General features: G+C 36.3%; 3 protein-coding genes across 3 annotated transcripts; 2 read left to right on the top strand and 1 right to left on the bottom strand.

Moving 5' to 3' along the window:
- The first annotated feature begins 127 nt into the window (after positions 1 to 127).
- On the top strand, positions 128 to 2,941 carry lim2.3 (lens intrinsic membrane protein 2.3). The gene is made up of 4 exons (XM_051861185.1): positions 128 to 507; positions 602 to 751; positions 872 to 1,006; positions 2,435 to 2,941. Exons 1-4 carry the CDS (start codon positions 333 to 335, stop codon positions 2,491 to 2,493), a joined length of 519 nt encoding a protein of 172 aa, XP_051717145.1. The 5' UTR covers positions 128 to 332; the 3' UTR covers positions 2,494 to 2,941.
- Positions 2,942 to 3,372: 431 nt separating this feature from the next.
- hspa8b (heat shock protein family A (Hsp70) member 8b) lies at positions 3,373 to 10,026 on the bottom strand. Its single transcript, XM_051861182.1, has 9 exons — positions 9,836 to 10,026; positions 8,472 to 8,687; positions 7,256 to 7,461; positions 6,880 to 7,032; positions 4,939 to 5,494; positions 4,654 to 4,856; positions 4,372 to 4,570; positions 3,939 to 4,171; positions 3,373 to 3,863 (listed from the first exon to the last, which is right to left on the bottom strand). Exons 2-9 carry the CDS (start codon positions 8,674 to 8,676, stop codon positions 3,666 to 3,668), a joined length of 1,953 nt encoding a protein of 650 aa, XP_051717142.1. The 5' UTR covers positions 8,677 to 8,687; positions 9,836 to 10,026; the 3' UTR covers positions 3,373 to 3,665.
- A 150-nt stretch (positions 10,027 to 10,176) lies between these two features.
- si:dkey-4p15.5 (zona pellucida-like domain-containing protein 1) lies at positions 10,177 to 20,491 on the top strand. The gene is made up of 12 exons (XM_051861184.1): positions 10,177 to 10,488; positions 15,115 to 15,168; positions 15,345 to 15,458; positions 16,039 to 16,265; positions 16,356 to 16,540; positions 16,621 to 16,693; positions 16,785 to 16,882; positions 19,287 to 19,367; positions 19,450 to 19,621; positions 19,753 to 19,855; positions 19,951 to 19,971; positions 20,090 to 20,491. The coding sequence occupies exons 3-12, from the start codon at positions 15,356 to 15,358 to the stop codon at positions 20,191 to 20,193; spliced, it is 1,167 nt and encodes a 388-aa protein (XP_051717144.1). The 5' UTR covers positions 10,177 to 10,488; positions 15,115 to 15,168; positions 15,345 to 15,355; the 3' UTR covers positions 20,194 to 20,491.
- The last annotated feature ends 3,424 nt before the right edge of the window (positions 20,492 to 23,915 follow it).

The raw sequence follows: 23,915 nt of genomic DNA, 5'->3' as shown, positions 1-23,915 counted from the left end.
TGCCTTTCTTTAAGGTAAAATTAATAAAATGTTATTGTTCACTAAAAACAAAAAAAAATGTTTTCGTTAATTAAAATAAAGCTGAAATAAAATATAAATATGAAAAACTTAAATGAAAACTAAATGTTAAAAAAAAGAAAACTAATAAAAATGAAAATAAATAATAAAAGATTAAAATATAACAATAAAAGATCATTCTAAACATTATCAATACTATATAAATAATACCATAATAAATCTTATGTTTAAAAATATGTTTTTAATAAAATATCATCTTGATGAATTAATTTTATTATTGACTCATATTTTGTCAGTGTGTTTGTAGGTGCAAGATGTACAGCTTTATGGGAGGTGGATTGTTCTGTGCAGGAGTAGGGAACATACTCCTGGTGATCTCCACTGCCACCGATTACTGGATGCAGTACCGCCAGTCCAGCAGTTTCACGCATATGGGCCTGTGGCGCTACTGTGTACCTGGAAAATGCATAATGCACACAGACAGCATCGGTGAGACAATCACATCGTGGACAAAAAAATGTATCCATTAGGATGTTGTACAAGGTACTTATGTGCTGACTAGTCTCTGGTTGATCTGAAACAGCATACTGGGATGCCACCCGGGCCTTCATGATCCTGTCCGTCATAGCTTGCTTCTTTGGCATCATCATCGGTGTCATGGCTTTCATCAATTACTCCTCCTTTAGCGGATTCGACAAAACCTTTGCTGCAGGAATTCTCTATTTCATTTCATGTAAGAATGTTCATGCTAGAAATAATAACCCATTTTATTTATTCCTATGTATCCAAAATGTATCTGAAGTCACAGTTTATTTGCGAACCTGAGTTGGATTTTGTGGCTGTTTCCCTCCAGGCTTCTTTGTGCTGCTGGCCATGGCTGTCTACACTGGCGTGACAGTCAACTACTATGGAAAACGTTATGGGAAATGGCGGTTCTCTTGGTCGTACATAATGGGCTGGGTTTCTGTGGTGCTCACATTCTTTTCAGGTACACTAGCAAAGTTTGTGATTAACATAGAGTTTTATTGAGAGCATATTACTACAGAAAAACATGTGTATAAAAGTGCACATTTAAAATAGTGCAATTTAAAGAGTTAGTTCACCCAAAAATGAAAATTCAGTCATTAATTACTCACCCTCATGTCGTTTCACACCCGTAAGACCTTCGTTCATCTTCGGAACACAAATTAAGATATTTTTGATAAAATCCGATGGCTCAGTGAGGCCTGCATCGCCAGCAACAACACTCCCTTTTTCAATGCCCAGAAAGCTACTAAAACAGTTCATGTGACTACAGTGGTTCAACCTTAATGTTATGAAGCGACAAGAATACTTTTTGTGTGCCAAAAATAACAAAATAATGACTTTATTCAACAATATCTAGTGATGGGCAATTTCAAAACACTGCTTCATGAAGCTTCGAAGCTTTACGAATCATTTGTTTCGAATCAGTGGTTCAGAGCGCCAAAATCACATGATTTCAGTAAATGAGGCTTCGTCACGTCGTGTTTTGAAACTTCAATAGTTCACGTGACTTTGGCAGTTTGATACATGCTCCGAACCACTGATTTGATACAAAAGATTCGTAAAGCTTCGAAGCTTAATGAAGCAGCGTTTTGAAATCACCCATCACTAGATATTGTGGAATAAAGTCGCTATTTTGTTATTTTTGGTGCACAAAAAGTATTCTAGTCGCTTTATAATATTAAGTTTGAACCACTGTAGTCACATGAACTGATTTAAATATGTTTAAATATGGGCATTGAAAAAGAGAGTGTTATTGCTGTCAATGCAGGCCTCACTGAGCTATAAGATTTTATCAAAAATATCTTAATTTGTGTTCTGAAGATGAACAAAGGTCTTACATGTGTGGAACAACATGAGGGTGAGTAATTAATTATATAATTTTCATTTTTGGGTGAACTAACCCTTTAAAATGAATATTGTTGTATGAGTCAACAATATTTTCTCTGTGATATTCAAGCATTAAAGGGATAGTTCACCCAAAAATTTACATTTTGTCGTCATTTACTTGTTGCTCCAAACATGCTCATCATGTTGTTCCAAACCTGTATAAGTTTCTTTCCTCTGTTAAACACAAAAGAAGATATTTTAAAGAATGTTGGTAACCAGACAGTTGACGGTAGCCATTGACTTCCATTGTAATTTTTTTTCCTACAATGGCTACCATCACATGTTTGACTACCAACATTCTTTCAAATATATTATTTTGTGTTCAACAGAAGAAAGAAACTCATACAGGTTTGGAACAACTTGAGGGTGAGTAAATGATGAAAAATATTTTTGGGTGAACTATCCCTTTAATACAAAAAAACACATCACGACAACATGGTCAGTGTCTCTCAGTAATTATTGAGGATGGCTGTCGCTTATCATTCCTGGTCTTTCTCTGCAGGGATCTTCTATATGTGCGCTTACCGGATGCAAGAACCAAGAGGCCCAATGTCACGCTGATGCTTCTCATCCTAGATCTGCTATTCGATCCCTTCAGTCTGAATGTGAACCATCATCATCCCTGATCCCTTCATTTTAGACCTGTCATTTATTGTTTATTTTAAAATCACAGAACACAAACTAATAAATGACTAATACAAATGTTCAGTTCATTTTATGTTTATACATAATCTAGTTTCCTATACAAACCATTATATAATGTAATATATATAACGTATAATATGAATAATGTATAAGGGGCAGTTTAGGTTGGTATTAAAATATAAGAATTTATATATTTGAGTTTAAAAAATTTTTTAGAAGTGCTAGCTTTTTATGGTGAAATGTATATTAATTAAAGTAGAATATCTTATATAATTTAATTTACATTTAAACATTTTTCAAATTATATACTGTTCAAAAGTTGGTGAGATCTTTAGTTAAAAAAAAAAGTCTTACGCTCACCAAGGCTGCATTTATTTGATCATAAATACAGTAATATTGTGAAAAATGTATAATGTATTTTTTTATTTAAACTTGAATATAATTTATTACTGTGATGGCAAAGTGTGATCCTAACTAATATTAAATATTTCAACTTTGATAATGTTTATTAAGCAGCAAAGTTTAATATTTTGGTGGAAACCGTGATACTTTTTTTTCAGGATTCTTTAATGAATAGAAAGTTTAAAAGAACATTTATTTGAAATAGAAATATTTTTAACATTATACATGTATTTACTGTGATTTTTGATCAATGCATATTCTTGCTGAATAAAAGTATTACATAAAAAAAAAACTTACTGACCCCAAACTTTTGAACAGTAGTATTTTTAATTAGTTTACAGTTGATTTTATTTCATACTTTTTACTTGAAGGAAGAACCAAGAACAAACCGCATTCATTTTGTGAACAGCAAATCCTTTATTGTCAGAAGTGTTATACACAACAGGATGTGATCCATATGCAGCATTTTTTAAACACGAGTTTAACACAAACAACATGCTGCCCAAAACAGCTACAAAGAAAAGTGGTAATAAATGAGTTTCACATTAACTCACATCTGGTCCGAATTAAAGCTTTAAGATGTTTTACATCTCAGAAACATGCAAAACAGAAAAAATGACTTATTAAAGTGCTCTAAAACAACACAGTAAGGTGCTCCAAACAGTGAAATAATTTCTCAGAACAATTTAATCAACTTCCTCAATGGTTGGACCAGAGGATCCACCTCCACCAGGGGCACCTCCAGCTCCTGGAAAGCCTCCAGGCATGTTCTCTGGCATCCCACCAGGCATCCCACCAGCGCTCTGGTACAGCTTGGTGATGATAGGGTTGCACACCTTCTCTAGCTCCTTCTGCTGATGCTCATACTCATCCTTCTCAGCGGTCTGTACAGAAATGACAAGTTAAAGTAAGTACTATGGATGCATAAAGATCTCAGAAACAGAAGTTGAGGACCATACCTGGTTTTTGTCCAGCCAGCTTATGACCTCATTGCACTTGTCGAGGATCTTCTGCTTGTCCTCATCACTAATCTTGCCTTTGAGTTTCTCATCTTCAACGGTGGACTTCATGTTGAAGGCATAGGATTCAAGGCCATTCTTAGCAGAAACCTTTTCTCTTTGGATATCATCCTCAGACTTGTACCTCTCAGCTTCCTGCACCATGCGCTCAATGTCCTCCTTGCTTAGACGTCCTAAAAGAGTTGGGACAACTGATTAGGGTTTCAAATAATAAATAATAGTACAGGTACAGTCATATGTACCGTTGCTCTATGCAATTTCACGGGCGAAATCCAGTTATTCCAATAGAAATCTGCACAATTGAGAGTTTTGCATGAGGGCGAAAATGTTCCCCTAGCAGATTTAGCTCATTTTCAGTTGAGAGTTATGCTACCTTTGTCATTTGTGATGGTGATCTTGTTCTCCTTGCCAGTGCTCTTGTCTACAGCGGAGACATTCATAATGCCATTGGCATCAATGTCAAAGGTTACTTCAATCTGGGGGACGCCACGAGGAGCAGGAGGGATGCCAGTCAGCTCAAACTTTCCAAGCAAGTTATTGTCCTTAGTCATGGCTCTCTCGCCCTCGTAAACCTAGAAAAATACAATTAAACATGAAACTTTGCGAGAAATTATGGACAAAAAAAAAAAAAAATGGACATCAGGTGTTGGCTCACCTGAATGAGGACACCAGGCTGATTGTCAGAGTAGGTGGTGAAGGTCTGTGTTTGTTTGGTTGGGATGGTAGTGTTACGTTTGATCAGGATGGTCATAACGCCACCAGCAGTCTCAATTCCCAAGGACAGAGGGGTAACGTCCAGGAGCAACAGGTCTTGGACATTCTCAGACTTGTCTCCAGACAAAATGGCTGCCTGGACAGCTATAAAAGAGGAAATATGTCTATAATTCAAAAGACATTCACAAAAGAATAGGACATTCAGAATAAAGTCCATTTTGATTACCTGCTCCATATGCGACAGCCTCATCCGGATTGATGCTCTTGTTCAGTTCCTTCCCATTGAAGAAATCCTGCAGGAGCTTTTGGATCTTTGGGATACGAGTGGACCCTCCAACAAGGACAATGTCATGAACCTGCGACTTGTCCAGTTTAGCATCACGAAGGGATTTCTCTACCGGATCCAACGTGCCACGGAAGAGATCGGCATTGAGCTCTTCAAAACGAGCCCTGGTGATGGAAGTGTAGAAGTCGATTCCCTCATAAAGGGAGTCGATCTCAATACTGGCCTGAGTGCTGGAGGACAAAGTGCGTTTTGCCCTCTCGCATGCTGTGCGCAGCCGTCGTACAGCCCTTTTGTTGTCACTGATGTCTTTTTTGTATTTGCGCTTGAACTCCGAGATGAAATGGTTGACCATGCGACTGTCGAAGTCTTCTCCCCCAAGGTGAGTGTCTCCGGCTGTAGACTTGACCTCAAAGATGCCATCCTCAATAGTAAGAATGGACACATCAAAAGTGCCACCACCAAGATCAAAGATCAAGACGTTTCTCTCAGAACCAACCTGGTATAGGGGGGAAAAAAATCTGTTTTATTCAACATTACTGCATTAAAGGGCCCCCAATATGCTTTTTTTTTTTAAATGTTTTGGCGTTTTTGCCTTTATTGCGATAGGACAGTATTCAGACAGGAAGCAAAGTGGGAGAGAGAGAGAGAGAGGGGGACGGGATCGGAAAAGGACCGCAAGGGTCGCCCAAAGCATATTGGTGCTACATGTGAGTGCACTTCCCACGAAGTCATCGGTGCCCCAATATGTTTTTTTGATTTTACCTTTCCTTTAGTGTAAAATAGCTATTTGTGCATGTAAATGATCTGTACAGTTACAAAGAACAAATTCCATGCCAAATGGGAGTTTATCTCTCCAACAGAAAACACTTGCATCAAACACCTCGTATGTTGGGAAAGTGATTTTGCTATGTGGAAGAGATGCTCTTTTGGCCTGTCAAAATGGCTGAAAAACCAAATTCGAATTTTATACTTAAATATTACTAATATTCGAATTATAGTCAAATTTAAAAGGCATACTATCAGTTAGAGGGGCTTGTCTCCTGAGGCCACAAGAAGGTGCAATGAGCAAAATACTGTATTAATGCACCGCATTAAATTTTTATTCAAAGCAATGAAATAACATGACTGACTCTACAAAAAAAAGTGCATAGCATTTAAACTAACATTTATAAATCAAATATATTTATGTAAGTAGCATAAACAACTATGAACAAAACAGCATCATGTATTTATGCATATTTTAATAAAATGTATATTTGAAATTCAAATTTTAATTTGACAGCCATACTCAGGAGAGTAGCATTCTTCTTGGAAGTCTGTCAATCAAAATTTGAATATATAATACAGACTGTCCTTAATTAAATTGTTGCTATAGTAGCCTAATATTAATGCTAGAAAGCCTATGTATGCACTTGGCAATTTTGATTTTCAAATAGTCTATTCTGTTCTATTTCATCATTAAAATCTATTTTCACATTCATCTTGAGTGAGGGTGCAGCATAGTCCGGGTGAGGGGGCATTGCTGCTCATAAAGCGTCGGGAGCATAAACCCGATTATAGTAAAGGGCGTTACATTTCTGACATGCTCTAAGCAGTTGACCAACCACAGCAGACTGGGTCAACTGGCCAATCAAAGTAGACTGGGTGTTTCAGAAGGAGGACTTTAAAGAGACAAGAACAAAAAAAGATGATTTCAGGCAGAGGGTGAAAAGAGCTGCAGCAATGTACAATATGAAAAAAAATATTGTTTTTTTTTACTTTGAATCCTGCAAATGCATTCTTGAAGATCCCCAAAGATAAAATTAGAAACTTGTAAATAAGCATAATATTATACAAAAATATATTACTTTTATAATAATATTATAAAAGTAACAATCTTACTTTCTTATCCAGGCCATAGGCAATGGCAGCAGCAGTCGGCTCATTGATAATTCGTAGAACATTGAGGCCAGAGATAGTCCCAGCATCCTTTGTGGCCTGGCGCTGAGAGTCATTGAAGTAAGCAGGTACTGTAACAACGGCATTCGTGATGGTCTGTGAAAACAGATTAATGCCTGTGAAGTGTATCATTGTGCCAGGTTTTGATTATTTTTACTGAAGTCATCCTCTGAATCAGAAAGCACAAATGTGTTGTTCAAACAGGCCTTTTTCATTCTTTAATAAACTGTCATTTTGACAGGTTGAATATGTCAACATCTTTAGATGTCTCTTTGTTTTCAGTGTGCTGAGTATGAATTTGTATTTGACAGAAACCTACTTTTCCAAGGTATGCCTCTGCAATTTCCTTCATCTTAGTAAGCACCATGGAAGAAATCTCCTCTGGGTAAAAGGCCTTGGTCTCCCCTTTGTATTCAACTTGAACTTTGGGGCGTGAGCTGTCATTTATAACAGTGAATGGCCAATGCTTCATGTCTGACTGCACAACAGCGTCATCAAACCTCCGTCCAATAAGCCTTTTTGCATCTACAGAAGCAAATATGGCAACAAACTCAGCAACTACTTTATATCCTTATATAAACATATGCAACTTAAAAAACATGAAAAACAGTAATGTGGGATGCACAGCTATTATAATTCTTGCTGATACCATTAAAGGTTCAATATGTAAAATTTGGGAGGATCTATTGTCAGAAATGCAATATAATATACATAACTGTGTTTTAAGTGGTGTATAAAGACCTTACATAATGAACCGTTATGTTTTTATTAGCTTAGAATGAGCCATTTCTATCTACATACACCGCGGGTCCACTTGTCAAGTCGCCATTTTGCACCGGCATGTTTCTACAGTAGCCCTAAATGGACAAACTGCTCTACAGAGCGCATTTCGTCACTATGTTGTTCTTCTTCTAAATCGTTCGTGCTTTTAGAGGCAGCATGTATCGTCCTTTGTTGAATACGCACAAAGAAGAAGTAGTAGTAGTAGTAGTCGTCTGGTTTATTAGAAGCAGAGACTGTTCTTTGTTTGAAGTAAGAAGAAACCTCATTGCTTGACTGGCTACTCTCTGCCGTCTCAGACGATGACATCTGTCTTGTGTCGGCCAGACGGCCACCATAGCTTCTCTATGCGCTTTGAAAGGGAGGGGTGAGCACCGTTGGTTGCAGTTCGCAACCTCACCGCTAGATGCCGCTAAAATGTACACACTGCCCCTTTAAGCTGATAATTATTTTCCAATAAATAAGCTGACAAATATGTTATGGCTGAGATAAATGGACAAAATGTATACTATTTTGCCTAATAGCAACTAAAATCAAATGCTTATTTTAGGCATCACACCATTATAATGTACAATATGACAAATTGATATTCATTTTGAGATTTGCTTATGATTGCATTTAACAGTGTTATTAAATTATTAGTGTTTTTAAAATTAAATCTAACTGTATGCACAATTACATATCCAAAATCAATCAGTAAAGATCTTTTTTTTTTTTTTAAATCTCAAATGTATAGCATGCGTAAAATCACTTACCAAAGACTGTATTGGTGGGGTTCATTGCTACTTGATTTTTGGCAGCATCTCCAATCAGCCTCTCAGTGTCTGTGAATGCTACATAACTTGGAGTGGTCCTGTTACCCTGGTCATTGGCAATGATTTCAACTTTGCCATGCTGAAAGACCCCCACGCAGGAGTAGGTGGTCCCCAGGTCAATGCCAACTGCTGGTCCCTTTGACATGGTTGTTTCTGCTGGCAGCCAACAGACATTATGGCAATGGTTAATATTCATGATGGAACATATTTTAAGCATATAACCCAAGCCTTCCAAATAAGGGATATGTGTTTGTTTATATCTTATTCATAGCTCAATTCTATTTACTGGTGTGACTGTTTACTCAAAAGCTTTTTTGGCACACCAGACATAAGATCCTGTGGCCTGCATGAACCACAGAGCAGATCAGCTGTCACTGTGTTAATGGATGCTACTTCAAACAGAGCTGAGGAAGGCACTTCACAACAGCTTGATCATTCATTCATTCTCATTATTGATGATATTTTTACTTTCTGAAGTTTAAATCACTTTAACCACCCCCTCCCAAAAGGAAAATAGAAGAAAAAACACAAATTTCGTTCCAAACCTATGACTTTTTTCTTATATTGTACACAAAATGTCAGAATAACAGCCTCAATTCACTTTCATCTCCTTTTGAGAAAATAACAATATTCCGTTTTGAGTGAACTATCCCTTTAAGATAATTGACTACGTCTGAAGGAAAGTTAAGGTTCAGTTTCCTCGTTTGCTTCAGACTATTATGCAACATTCGTTATTTCAGCAATCATTCGGATTTGGAAGAACTGGGAGTGTCTTCTGGAATCATCTACTAGACACCATAAACTGCACATACTCAACACTCCGAGGACGTTCAAATGTCATGAATTATTACAATTCTTGAACATTACACGTTAAGATGGTATGCAAATCGTGTTCACAAAACTAATAAAATAATATGGGCGACTAAAATTGGTGGGCATACAAGACAGTTCGACAAGAAACGTGATCATTTTATTTCCTCGCTCTCGTGCAGGAGAGGTTATCTGAATGACAGCAGCAGTCACCATTCACTTTCATTACTTGGAAAGAAATACAGTGGGTGTGAATGGTGACTAAGCTGTCAGCCTATAACATTCCGCCCGGCCTAACATCTCTTTCAGATCCACAGAAAGTAATATGTCGTCGTCTGGTTTTGCTAAACTATCGAACTGAATAGCATTGTACTCGACGCATTGTCAACTCAGAAGATTGACAACATTAGCAACTGTGAAATTAGTTTATTTATAATTATAAACCTAAATTATTTTAAGTCTCAATGCATAATAACAATCATAATAATTCTCACCAGATGAAACGCTGACTCTGTCAATCACTTGCTGTGTCGTAGCTCGAAACGCGCGCGATCTCTCTGCAGCAGAACTGTCTGTGCCGTAATGCGCTTTAAGACTTCCTGAGAACAGTCCAGAACATGGAACGAGCGCAGCAGCCAATCAGAACGCACGGTCGCTGAAGCGTCCAGAGATGAAGAATGCCAGCAGGATTCAGCCTATAACACAACAGAATGTTAAAAAAAATAAAGTATCGATCCATGGATTGATTCTAGAACATTCCCAGGTAATTCAGAGTAGTTTTTGCACTAATCAGAAATCCAGTCAAATGGATGGTCATGGCAATGAAAATGAAAACGATGAAGAAAATATATAAATAATATGATAAAATAAGAAGAGAACATTTCTAAATGTTCCATTTCTAAAGCAAGTGATTGTCTGAAAACAGCCTACAGGGTAAAACATGGTTCCCTCTAGCGGCCATTTTGTTCGAATGTCGTCGTTGTTTCGTATTTCTATATTCCCCTCGAGTAGGAAAACCCTTTATGATAATATCGTTAAAAGTACAACGAAACACTTATATTAGCATACGGGATTTGTCACATTTGAGAACGCAGGAGCTTAACATTGCTGGCAGGGGATGGCGCTGTTGTTACGGTTACCTCCTCAGGTAAGCTCTTGTCATCTGACTTTTGCGGTTACTGTGTCCCATTTCGAAGGCAGCGCATCGTGAGGTCGCATTTTTCGGCTGCATACGTCTTTGAGGCTGCTTCATTTCAGTAAACTGACCACTATACCAAAGTCATTAACAAATGACAACAATTTACGCTTCACTGGGAATAACGGTCAGTTTTATAATGGTTACTGTACTGAAATAAGACATCCTTTATGAAGTATGCGGCGGACAAATGCGACGCAGCCTTCGAAACGAAGAATATTTGAGACACCAACCCAGCCTTTTTTGTTTACTGGTGTTTTCCAGCACTGCTGTGCTCTGTATAAAGCAGATATGACCGCACACTCACTTGCAAATACTGCTCTATCACACGTCACGCCCCCTTAAATTATGTCAGAAGGATCACATGAAACCTGTTATTGGTTTAATAATAATAAAAAAAAAACATAGGAGGAACTTAATTAATTAATATAATAATGATAAATAATCTTACATGCCCCACTTTACCTGTTGTCCCACATCACCTGTATTCACCTCAAGCAGATTTATTTATTCAGTTCTGCTAAACTTAACAGTGGTTATTATTAATAATTATTTTATTTTATTATTATACATTTCTTATTGATTGGCAACAGCTGCTTCATGGCACTGCAGTATAGCTGCATTGTAAATTTGTGTCCACAAGGTGGCATATTTGTGGAAAACCCTGTCAGAGACCTGTCACAATTACAAGTACATGATGTTAGTAAGACAATCAGTCCACAAACACTGAAAACAATCTGTGACAGTGGAAACTAAAAGTCCTATAAAAGGAATGCAGGTATTGTATAGTGGGTGTGATGAGTTCAGCTTAAAGAGAAAGCGCAAGAGAAGATGGACACACCCTTGAGCACCAGACAAAGCAAAGCGGTTGATAATTTCATATCCTCTGGGATGTGATATTTTCAACAAAAGAGAGGTCAATCAGAAAACAGAAATGTTATTGTATAGTTTTATTCACAATAGCTTTTGTACCTGACCTGGATAACACTAAAGGATAGACAAGCATGACATGTCATAACAAACATAAAAAAATAAAGTTTGAAATCAACATAAACATATACACTACAAACTATACACTGAAAAGTCACAGGTTAACTATATGGAAAAGCAATTTCTGGAAATTAATTATAAGTTAATTTTCCACTATACATTGTGCCTTACAAGAGGAATTCCCTTTTTTTTTTTGTATGTACATATTTAATTTGACCTGGTAGTAGTAAATACTACTTGCGATCCTAACTGACTTATGATAGCTACCTGAATTGTAACAAAGCACTGTTTGCCAGAGGAGAACTGGCCCCCCGACTGAGCCTGGTTTCTCCCAAGATTTTTTTTCTCCATTTTAACACCTATTTGCCACCTGTTTGCCACCTGATGTCACCTGTTGGAGTTTGGGTTCCTTGCCGTTGTCGCCTTTGGCTTGCTTAGTTGGGGACACTTGACATTTGACTTGACATTTGATATTCAACAGTGCTTTGATCTGCCTGCATTCTTTAAGAGCTGCTGTGCAGCCAAAATTATATGCCAGTTATCACTTTAAAGCTGCTTTGACACAATCTGCATTGTAAAAAGCGCTATATAAATAAAGGTGACTTGACTTGACTTGACTGTCAGAATCTTTGAAATGGTGCTTGGTTTCATTAAGGGAACGTCCTGTATGTTTGTTTTTGTTGAAATAAGTGTTTAACTATATGATGTAAGTAGTGGCACTAGTGTCAATATTCATAAAGAGAAATTCTATCTCTAAAATACCTTGTTAAGTGACCAACACCTTTTCTTTAACACCCTACCTCATGGCGACAAAGTGACTACGCCCGTCAAACATTATATACCACTGTAAAACCATAATTCCATTGTGAATTGAGTGGGAAACACATTTAAAAATAGTGAGGACAGTTTTAATACTATCCATTTCAAAATACTCTTATATCTTATATCAAATATTTATTATATCAAAATACTTTTATTTAATTAGTTAAAAGGATAGATCAACCAAAAATGAAATGAAAAAAATTGTCATGATTTACTCACCCTGGCATTCTAAAGATATTTTAAAATTTTTTGGTTACCATTGACTTTCATACTATGGACAAAAACAAACAAACTAACAAACAAAAGAAGAAATTTTCGAAATATCCTCTTTTTACCCTTAAAGGCACAATATGTAAGATTTTTGGATTAAAATATCCCAAATCCACTAGAACAATGATATATATTTTGTTGACTTGTGTACTTACATTATCCCAAATGTTTCCAAGAATGTTTAAATCCAGAGAAATAAGCAATTTTAACCAGGCCAATCAATAACATCATACCTGCGTTACCCTTGATTTCCGGTTTTATTTTGTAGAAACCATTGGAAACACCAAAGATGCTTTAATATATTGTTTTATTAGACAGGTGAGCAACTGTTTTAAAACATTCATCGACAGAAAACGAATCATTGTTTAATCAGCTCAACACAGTAAGTCTTATTGTTTAAATCTCGTTTTCTTGATTTACTGTGAGTACCATGTTTTACCATGCCTAATACTGATCTAGCTTACTGCAGTGTGCAACAAGTGTCTCATAGTAGCCGCCGAGCGAACGCACAGAGTAGCATTATAACAACTTTCAACACACAAATGTATCTAATATGATAAAACAGCGCTGTGTTACCCCACATACACATAACTGGAAGAAGCGGAAGCGCTCGTCTGCGGCATAATAAAAGCTCCACTGCTCTCGAGCCGTGTGTCGCGCTCGTCTCTCATTAGCAATCGCTCCAGCTGCCTCATTACGCTCCCACAGCTTTCAGCCACACTCTGCTTCATACTACAGTAATGTTAATAAATCTTTAATACATTAGCTCATCCATGAATATGATTTCTGCCCGAGTCCCATCAAATTCTTAGACGTGAAGACAACACCTCCCATGATTCCACGAAATCAAGGCGTCATCAAGCTACGCCTTTGTTTTGAATACGCGACCTCTCTCTTACATATTGTGCCTTTAAAGGATTAGTTCACTTCAGAATTAAAATTATAATTTACTCACCCCCATGTCATCCAAGATGTTCATGTCTTTCTTTCTTCAGTCGAAAAGAAATTAAGGTTTTTGAGGAAAACATTCCAGGATTTTTCTCCATATAGTGGACTTCAACGGCTGCCAACGGGTGGAAGGTCCAAATTGCAGTTTCAGTGCAGCTTCAAAGGGCTCTTCATGATCCCAGACAAGGAATAAGGTCAAAGTTTGAACTAATTCTTATATACTTGCACTAGCATATACACAAGCTTCATTGAAACTGCAATTTGGACCTTCAACCTGTTGGTAGCCATTGAAGTCCACTATATGGAGAAAAATCCTGGAATGTTTTCCTCAAAAACCTTAATTTCTTTTCAAACGAAGAAAGAAAGATTAAAACATCTTGGATGACATGGGGGTGAGTAAGTTATCAGAAAATTTTCATTCTGAATCTGAAGTGAACTAATCCTTTAAACGCATACCCTGGGTCTTAAGCGACCCGGGACGTCATTCACTACACCCCCCCTCATTAATTTTTTAAAGTTAGGTATCAACCTTCTTAGTATTCCTCAATATATTCATTATAAACTATATAATAATAATAATAATAATAATAATAATAATAATAATAAAATGATAAAAGAATGTCTGATGTAATGTTTCACTCATAATTACGGCAGTCATAAAACAAAAGAATAATGAAACTGTCAGTGATCAGAATATTGCTTTGGAAGACGCTGAAACGATAGTTTTGAGAATATGGTTGAGACTGCGATTATTAGGCAGATGCTGAATGTATGGGAAATGAGCTCTGATGACGACAGTGATGATGGTAAAAAATCATCTGCTCAACCCATCCAAGTTCCAAAAGGTGACGAAATAAGCTTTATTTTATTCTTTTGTAATTGTTGTTAAAATATCAGGAGAGTTTTATGGTATTGTGGCAGTTCATCCATCGGGGTTAGACATAGATCCGGGTCGCTAAAGACCCAAATATGTAATATAACAAAATTCATGCATTTAAGGGCCAAGTCCAGAGAAGAAAAAAAGTCATACAGTTTGAAACGACATTAAGGTGAGTAAATGAATTTAAAATTCTAATTTAGAAATAAATTAATATATAACAAATAATTTTAATATGAATAATAATTATAATTTGTCAAACATTACCACCGAAATGATTATGTAAAACGATACATTCTTCATGCTGTTTGAGGAGACAATTACAGTTGCTGATGTCTATAAAATAAGGATATAACCCGACAATGGTACTACAGATTTATTATTAAGCTATTGAATAATTTGGGTGGCTCAATTGAATAAGATGAATTGCGGTTTTAAGACCTTAATGAGAATAGACCTGACATACTTTAATTTCAATGTGCCAGTTTCAGTTGTTATCCTAGAACTATCTGTTCAATCAGTAATACTGATGACAAAATTGTTTTGTAAACTTAGTTACCAGATCTGAATAGGTATCAGTGAAAAGATCACTGGAGGGTCTCGTGTTGCTCTCTTCTTTGTCAAGTTTTCTCTCACACCCTTTTCCTCTGTATAAATACCGAATCTGGAAGAATCTGCAAGAACGGAAGGTGAAGTTACTTGTCAAGAGTTTGTGCATCCAAAAGGTAACATCTCATTTTTATTCTTTAAAATGTTTTAACAGTGACACTTTTATTTAACACTTTTTATTATTAAAAAGACTAAATTTTGTCTTCAAATATATTCATTTTAGATTAAAAATATCTGAAAGAAGTATTTGCTTCTTTAGTTTGCATATTTTCTAATGGTTTGTCTTCTTTAGTTTGCCTCAGGATGATCAAGCTGCTCCAGTTATTGTGTCTTGCTGGCGTCCTTCTACAGTGTGAAGGTCAAGGTCTCCAAACATGCCTTGTTCACCCTACGTACAGACCGGCAGGTCAGTGGTTACATATTACACTTTCTGTATATACACTGCAAAAATCATTATCTTAATCAGCATTTGTCTTGTTTTCCAGTAAATATTATCTAAATATACTTTAAAAATGTAATTTATTCCTGTGATGGCAAAGCTGAATTTTCAGCATCATAACTCCAGTCATAAGTGTCACATGATCCTTCAGAAATCATTCTAATATGCCGATTTTCTGCTCAAGAAACATTTATTATAACATAAAACAACTGTAATGTTTTCAAACTTTTGACAGGTAGTGTATTTCTTGAGTTCAGTTTGTTCTTACTCCACTTTTTTTAATAAAATTTGTGATTAAAACAAAAAAATCAGCCAGTGAGTTAGGAATGTCTTGTGAAAATGTCTTGTTTCTATTTATCTTGCAAAATTAAAATGATCTTAGACAATTTTACTTCTCAAATACTTGTTTTAAGGATACTTTGATATTTTTACTAGAAAACAAAAGACATATATGCAGATTAAAATGTTTTTGTGGAAAATATATACAGAATTGAGTCTAATTAATGAAGGAGCACCTTGAGTAACACAATATTTATAAATCTTTCAGAAAACGCCGATATAACAGTGACGTGTGGAACCGATCAGATGTTTTTAAAAGTTCTCCTGTGTCCAATGTATTTTGGGGGATACAACGAATCTCTAATGGCCCTCAATGCTAAGTTTAACATCCCAGCCTGCCGTGGAGTAGCAGACTGGACCGTCAATCCTCCCGTCTTGCTGTTTAACTTCTCAATCTCTCAGGAGGTGCTCACTCTTTGTGGCAACAATATGAACGTAAGAGCTTTTCACTTTCAAAGCAGTCAACTTTTAAATTATGAATCCCACAGATTTCTAAAATGTGTGCGTGGCATGTTTGTCGGATAGATTACAAGTCAAGTGGGCTCAGGAGTATTCTCAGAGTTCTCCCAAATCCAGTCCGTTAATGTCTCCGGATTAATCAATTCCTGGGATCCCAGCATTAGCACAATCACTTACAGGCAACAACTGATGTACCAGTTTTCATGTCTGTATCCACTACAGTATTTAGTCAACAACACCGAGCTCAGCGTGTGAGTATGAATTTAATACAGTAAATCTATGTTGAGGTTGCTGTAACTTTCATGACAAAAGCGTGTTTTCATGCCAACAGGTCAGGAGTGAGTCTAGCTGTGAAGGACAACAATGGCACCTTCATCAGTACTCTAAGCATGGGTCTTTTCAGTGTAAGGATCTTTTCATTAAATGACACACACACTTAAGTCAGTAAATGCAACTTTCTTGACAATCCTCCCTTTCTTTTGGACGTTTTTTTAGACTGTCGACTATAGTACCAAATTACAGATACCAGGATCTGGGCTGCAGTTGAAAACTCGCATATATGTAAAGGTCAAGGCAACAAATCTCACAAACAAGTAAGACTGCAACTCTCTAGTCTTATTTTAGTATTATTTATATACTATTCATATTTGTAATCAGCTTTTATTTTTATATTATCAGTTTGAAGTTAATTTTATCATTTTTTGTTTTTGTTCTTTTAACATTTCTTTTTACCTCAATTTATTTTTATTTCAGTTTTTAGTAATAGCTAATAAAAACCTAAACTTATTCAGTGTTATTCAACATTTTTAATCTTCGTTTGAGGTTTTTAAGTTTAAGTTTTTCATCTAATATTTATATTTGATTTTATTTCAGCTTTATTTCAATTAACATTTATTTCAGTAGCCTTAAAGGTGCAGTGTGTAAATTTTAGCGGCATCTAGCGGTGTAGTTGCGAATTCCAAATATAGAGAAGCTGCGGTGGCCAACACAGTACAAAGATGTCGTCGTCTGAGGCCCTGTCCACACGAACATGGGTTTTTTTCAAAACCGCAGCTTTTTCTATGCGGTTTGGCCATTTGTCCACATGCAAACGCAGTATCCGGTGACTGAAACCGAACTTTTTTGAAAACTCCGGCCTGGGTGAAGATTTTTAGAAACTCCGGTTACAGCGTTGTCGTGTAGACGGTGAAACCGGAGATTCTGGCCAGTGACATCGGCTCGTGTTCCAGTTCGTTTTTTTATGCCCTTCATCTGCTAACTTCCCTCAGTCTCATTGACTCGGATGTAAATCATTGCTTATGTTGCACGAGTGCCCACTACTGGCGGAACCCTTGCACGGCAGGGATCCCCCCGAGGGGAAGTGCTTAGGAAAGTTTGCTAGTGCGTGTTTAAAAGTGGAGTGGAACGCAGCCCTGGTAGTGCATAGCCAAAATATTGCTGCTAATAACTGTGCTAACAGGGCTTATAACATGTACACAGATACATGCACAGTTCTCCCATTATGTTGCGGAACAGAGGCGTCAGAATGCAATACTACGCAGGTCACTGCTTATGACAATGTTTTTGTTTTGTTTTTTTACTTTGAATGAATATGTCTCATTGTATTGTTCTGGTTTATGGAATTAATAATAATAATAGTAATAAAATGTTTAACAAAATGACAACGTTGTTAGCCGGTATTAAACTTTTTCCAGGCTTCTGACTGGCCAGCATGGCTTTTGACAGCACTTCATAGAGTGTTTTTGTGTTTTCATGTGGATGGAGATTTTTTTAATACCACGCTTGTGTGGACACGATTTTTTTTTTAAAACGAAGGAGGAAAAACTCTGTACGTGTGGACTAGGCCTGAGACAGCAGAGAGTAGCAGAGTCAAGCAAACGCACTCTGTAGAGCAGTTTGTCCGTTTAGGGCTACTGTAGAAACATGCCAGCGCAAAATGGCGACTTAACATGTAAGTGGACCCGCTATGTTTGCAGATAGAAATGGCTCATTCTAAGGTAATAAAAACATAACAGTTTATTATGTAAGGTCTTTATACACCACTGAAAACATAGTTATGTATATTATTTTGCATTTATGTCAATAGATCCTCCTACAATTTACAAATTGCACCTTTAAGGCCCGCTCACACCAAGAACGATAACTATAAAACAATAAAGATATAGTATTAAAAATCATTCTAAATATAAAAGAATAGCACTGTCCACACCACAGCTATAATGAAAATGATATAGAGAAACAATATCGTTGGGATCACATTAATAACGATTTTTTCCAGCTGTTGAACGATAAAACTCTGACAGCCAATCAGAATCCATTCTAATTTAAGGGCTTGCGCATTTAAAATGGAAGCTGACATCCAGAAAAAGTTAATCACCGAGGTCCAGAAAAAGCCACCACCGTTTGACAAGTCAAACCCCTTTTCAAGGATACTTTAAAGAAAATGGATATGTGGAAAACAATAGGTCATTACACAATGAGAACAATAAAAAAATATAAAAATATATCTCATTAAACAATGAGATCATTATGCCAGGCTAAGAAACAGTGTAAAATAAAATTACCTCAGGTATCCAGCGCTAGTTTCGACAACATTGTCTTGCTTCCTTTGAAGTTGCAGTGAAAAAGACTAGGCGTTGTTTTTGTTCCACTATATTGACTTCATCAGCTAAATTAACTGTTAGATTAGATCGATTACACTAGCTATTCACTTGAAACATAGCATGCTGAGGACATCTGCTTTTTAAACCCGTGTAAATGCAACAAGAACAGCAAAAACATGTTATTTGAAACAGCAGCACGTGACCTTAGAATAAACAGACCGTTATCGTTCATTAGTGTGGACGCAAATATAGTTATCATTCTTGGTGTGAATGGACCTTTAGTTACCAATGACAGCACAGTAACTCTTGAATGTATGAAAATTGAAATGAACACTACTGTTATACAATTACAGATCAATCAAATCTAACGCTCTGTCTTATTGTGTATTGTAAGGTTCAATGTGTTGCTGGATCGTTGCTATGCCACAACCAGCCCATATCCAGTCAGCAGCACCTCCTATGATCTTTTTGTTGGGTGAGTCATTTATTAAAAAAAGAGAGCGGTTAAGAAGACACTTTAATTCTCTTGTGAGCACCACATCTATTGTTGTTTATAGGTGTACTCGTGATGCCCAGACAAAGATCGACACGAATGGGATATCCCAGGAAGCTCACTTCTCCTTTGAGGCTTTCCGCTTTGTGGAACATAAGAATCTGACCATCTCCACTTTCTACCTGCATTGTGTTACCCGCCTCTGTGAGAACTCCACTTGTGCCACCTTGCTTCCGGTAACTAATCACGCATATATGATGCCAGAATGTCATTTATTAATTAGTTTTTTTTTTTTTATTTAGTTTTTGTTTGGCTCAACTCATGTGTTTATGGTTTTGTGACTATGGCTTTTGTGTGTGTTTTGTAGAAATGTGTAAGGAAGAGAGAAGTCAAATCTCCAGAGTACAACGCCAGTGATGTAACCACTGTCTCCTCAGGACCAATCATGACCAGAGTTGACAACGCCAACGGTACAAAGAATCATCCTATATTTACTTATAAACTTCATAAACAAAAAAAGTTAATGATTTAAAAAAATAAAAAATTCTCTGCCTTTTTTCCACAGGTGGCCCTGTGATCAGTAGATGTAAGAATTCTCTTTACCAACACCTCATTTTAATAAACACAATAAGAACCTTATCTACACATAATGTTTCATTGTCAAGATGTGATTTGATGTGGATTTTTTTCTTGTGTATATCTAGATACCTCTTCAGCATCCATCCCTCAACTGACGTATGCTGGCATAGCCACTGGCTTGCTGAGCTTCTTTCTATTGGACTGGTTGTCTACATCAGGACTTGCATGATCTACATCAGGATTACCTTACCTCTTGATTGAACACAACAGTCTTAGAAGATTTCTCACATGATACAAAAATGTGAGAAAATATATGTGTCAGTTATCAACACCTCTGTTTTACAAAATTAGTAGATAGAATATTTTGTAATTTTGATCTTTTTTGTCCTATATGTTCTATGATCTTCTATGAAAACAAGGAAAATAGAAAAGTCTATAATGCATGTAATACTGCTCTTGGGGAAAATATATGCACTATGTATGTAATAATTTAACATTTAAACTTGAATAAAAGTGTTAGAAGCTGTCATCATGTTAGGATTTCATTATAGCAGCTTTATGTTTCATTTCAATTTAAATATTTGCTCACATTACATAAAATACAGGTACAAAATAGTAATTTTTCTGTACACGATTGATACCACTGCCGGGAAAAAAGCATCAAAGCGTGTACTACCACAAGATAAACATGCTGATCAATGCTTTTGAGTTCGCAAATGTTTAGCATTCCCCTGAGAAGCTTTACTTTCGCTCGCAAAACGTTTGCTCTCAACCTTTTGAGCTCTTTGCGAGTGAACACAAAGTTTATTGGCGGAACGCAAACGTTTTTGCGAGAGAACGCAAAAGCACTGACAAATATTTTTTCCTCCATCTCATATTTTTTATCCTTCACCATATCCCTTTCGGGGCTCAGTACATAGGCGATTCAGGTAGGCTGTGTTTCCAGCAAGAACGTTCCCTTAACGTTAATATTTGGTTTCCGTTTGGTTGTGTTTTTGAGAACCAAATAATAACGTTCTGGGAACGTTCTTTTTAGGTTTTATTTTTTGCAACCATAAAATAGTCAAGTCAAGTCAAGTCACCTTTATTTATATAGCGCTTTTTACAATGTAGATTGTGTCAAAGCAGCTTTACATTGATAACTGGTACATTATTTGGCTGCACAGCAGCTCTTAAAAGAATAGTGTCAATGCAGGCAGATCAAAGCACTGTTGAATATCAAATGTCAAGTCAAATGTCAAGTGTCCCCAACTAAGCAAGCAAGCCAGTTAGCCTAACGTTCCCAGAACATTGCAGGGTGGTTATTTTTAAATAACCTAAAAATAACGTCCCCTGTAAAAACCTTCCAATTAAAACGTTGCGGATGTTTTTGTGTAATGACCTATACAGAGCTCTGAAATTAGTTTAATACAGCATGTATATTGAAATGAGATCAAACAAAACGCGTTATAATGATCAGATAAATCCAACTTTATAGCTAAAATATTAAGCCAGTTTTAAACATAGTGTGGAAAACACAGAAATCATAAATTCTTGGGTTTATTTCTATCTTCATTTACTGCGCGCCTCTGATCTGCACGCGCTTTCTCCTGTCTTCCACAGAAAGCCGCGCACTCGTGTAATTTAAAAATTAACAGTCTCGTTTTTCTGGCTGACATTCTTTTATCCATCTCTTTATTGAAAAAATACTTATAATCAATATAGATATGAGAATAAATATGATTTCCGATAGATTTGACAACCTAACGTGACGTTAATCGAGAAGTTTTTGTTCACGGACCAAAAGAAGCATGTCCCACTAAACTGTACAATTCAGTGGTAAGAAATAAATGCACTGATATCCCACTTTAAGTCAAATAATTGTTTATTCATTTCTTAATGTCTGTGAATAAATTTCATATTTAAAAAAAAAAAAAAAAAAAAAAAAAAAAACATAGATTGTGTTGAATTCATTATTATTTGGTGCTGAAAAAAAAAAAAGAAGTAAAATGGGTCCCCCTTGAAATATAGGCTACTAAATACTCACCCATTAATGGACAAATTTAATGTTCCATGTGATAGTTGATGTGCTTGGATTATTTTTTAATAATTAAACAATAAATAAAAACAAAGATATGGTTTGTATTATACTGATTATAGGCCTCCATACAATTTTCCATACCGTTTATCGCAGGTGTGCTGATTTCTGACGCACAGCGGGGTAATGATATCGGATTAAAGAAGTTAGGGGAACGTTCTGGGAACGTTAGAATAACATTATAGGAACGTTAAAATAACGTTAGGGGAACGTTAGAATCACGTTCTACAAACCAAAAACTAACATTCTATTTCCGTTAAGAAAACTTTCCTGACTGACCAAAAACAAACCTTAAAATAGAACGTTCTGGGAACCAAAAACTAACGTTGGGAATCAAAAATTGTTAGCTGGGATTTTCGATAATTAGGCTACTGTATCCATTTAATAGCAATTTATAGGCATACCTGTATGAGTAGTTTAGGATCAACATGAGAGCCTGAATTTTTTATAGTTAGTTTATGGTTTATTGTTAAATTGTTAGTCTAATAAATAAATAATTCCTGAAACACAAACTGCAATGAGGTAATATTTGGCATTCAGACACAAACAAACAACTCCACTTCACTAAATCTAAACTGAGTGTCTGACAAAAACAGTCCTTTGGAATAAAACAGGCACATTCAATGACACAAAACATTCTTTTTACTTTACTTTTGTTAATTAATAGCTAATTTTATATCATGACTTTGTACCTTTCTAACTCTCACCCCTTTCTTAAAAGATGTCAGACAGGCAATGTCTGTCTTATCACAGGTATAAATATTAAATTGACTGGTTACCATCTTTGAGTTAATATATTTCAAATATCTGCTTCCAATAGTTTTTGCAATTGTCTTGATGATATCGGATTTGGGTCAAGAGGGCAAACATTCAGATGTCACACTTTTGTGTATATCTTTAGCTGCAATCTGTGAATCTCAGCACAAAATAACTTTCTCTCCCAAGGGTACACATACTCTTTGCACTTTCTGAAAGACTGGGGAACTTGATGCAGTTTATCTAATCCTTTGGGACAGGAAAGAGTCTCTGCCAGCTGCACAGTACACACGATCAGACAGCTCTGCTCCTCTCTTCAGTCTCACCAGAGCCCTTGTTCTGTGAGCGTGACCCTGCCTCACCTCCTCCTTTCTGAGGCTCTTTGCTCCAGATTTCAATAGTGGTGCATTGTATTTGTATGCATTGTCAGAATTCCATTGTCATATAATACAAGTCCAATTCAGTACTGCCTCTATGATGTTTGATTGCTTTTAAAGGTTTTAAACTAGCCGTTTGTTTAAATGGATGAGGATACATTGTTGTGGTTTGTGTAAATATATGTACTTATAAATGTGCATGCCATTCTACGTACATGCATGTGATAAACAGCATTCTCTTCGCTAGGTGGTGCTAGTGATCAGAAGTTTCATATTGTTCCTGACTAAATTGCTCAGGCTCAAGGGGTCATGGTAGCCATTTAATTTTTAAATTCATTATGAATGTGGATTAATCAATAATTTATGGTTCAGTTGATTAGCTTAAAAGCAATTGTGTCCAGAATTGAGTAGCCAAGAACAAAGCTAGCAGATTTTCATATTGAATGCTTCTAGGGAGTCTTACTTTCTTAGGTAGTCAGATGTAGGTCATCCAGGTATTCTGCATGTAGAAGTGATTTACGTATATATATATAGGCATAACATTATGACAGGTGAAGTGAATAACACTGATTATCTCTTCATCACGGCACCTGTTAGTGGGTGGGATATTAGGCAGCAAGTGAACATTTTGACCTCAAAGTTGATGTGTTTGAAGCAGGAAAAATGGGCAAGCATAAGGATTTGAGCGAGTTTGACAAGGGCCAAATTGTGATGGCTAGAGGACTGGGTCAGAGCATCTCC

This window comes from Ctenopharyngodon idella, chromosome 15 (assembly GCF_019924925.1).
Source record: "Ctenopharyngodon idella isolate HZGC_01 chromosome 15, HZGC01, whole genome shotgun sequence".
NCBI lineage: Eukaryota > Metazoa > Chordata > Actinopteri > Cypriniformes > Xenocyprididae > Ctenopharyngodon > Ctenopharyngodon idella.
Note: the sequence above shows the minus strand (reverse complement) of the source record. Positions and strands in the feature narration are given on the sequence as shown.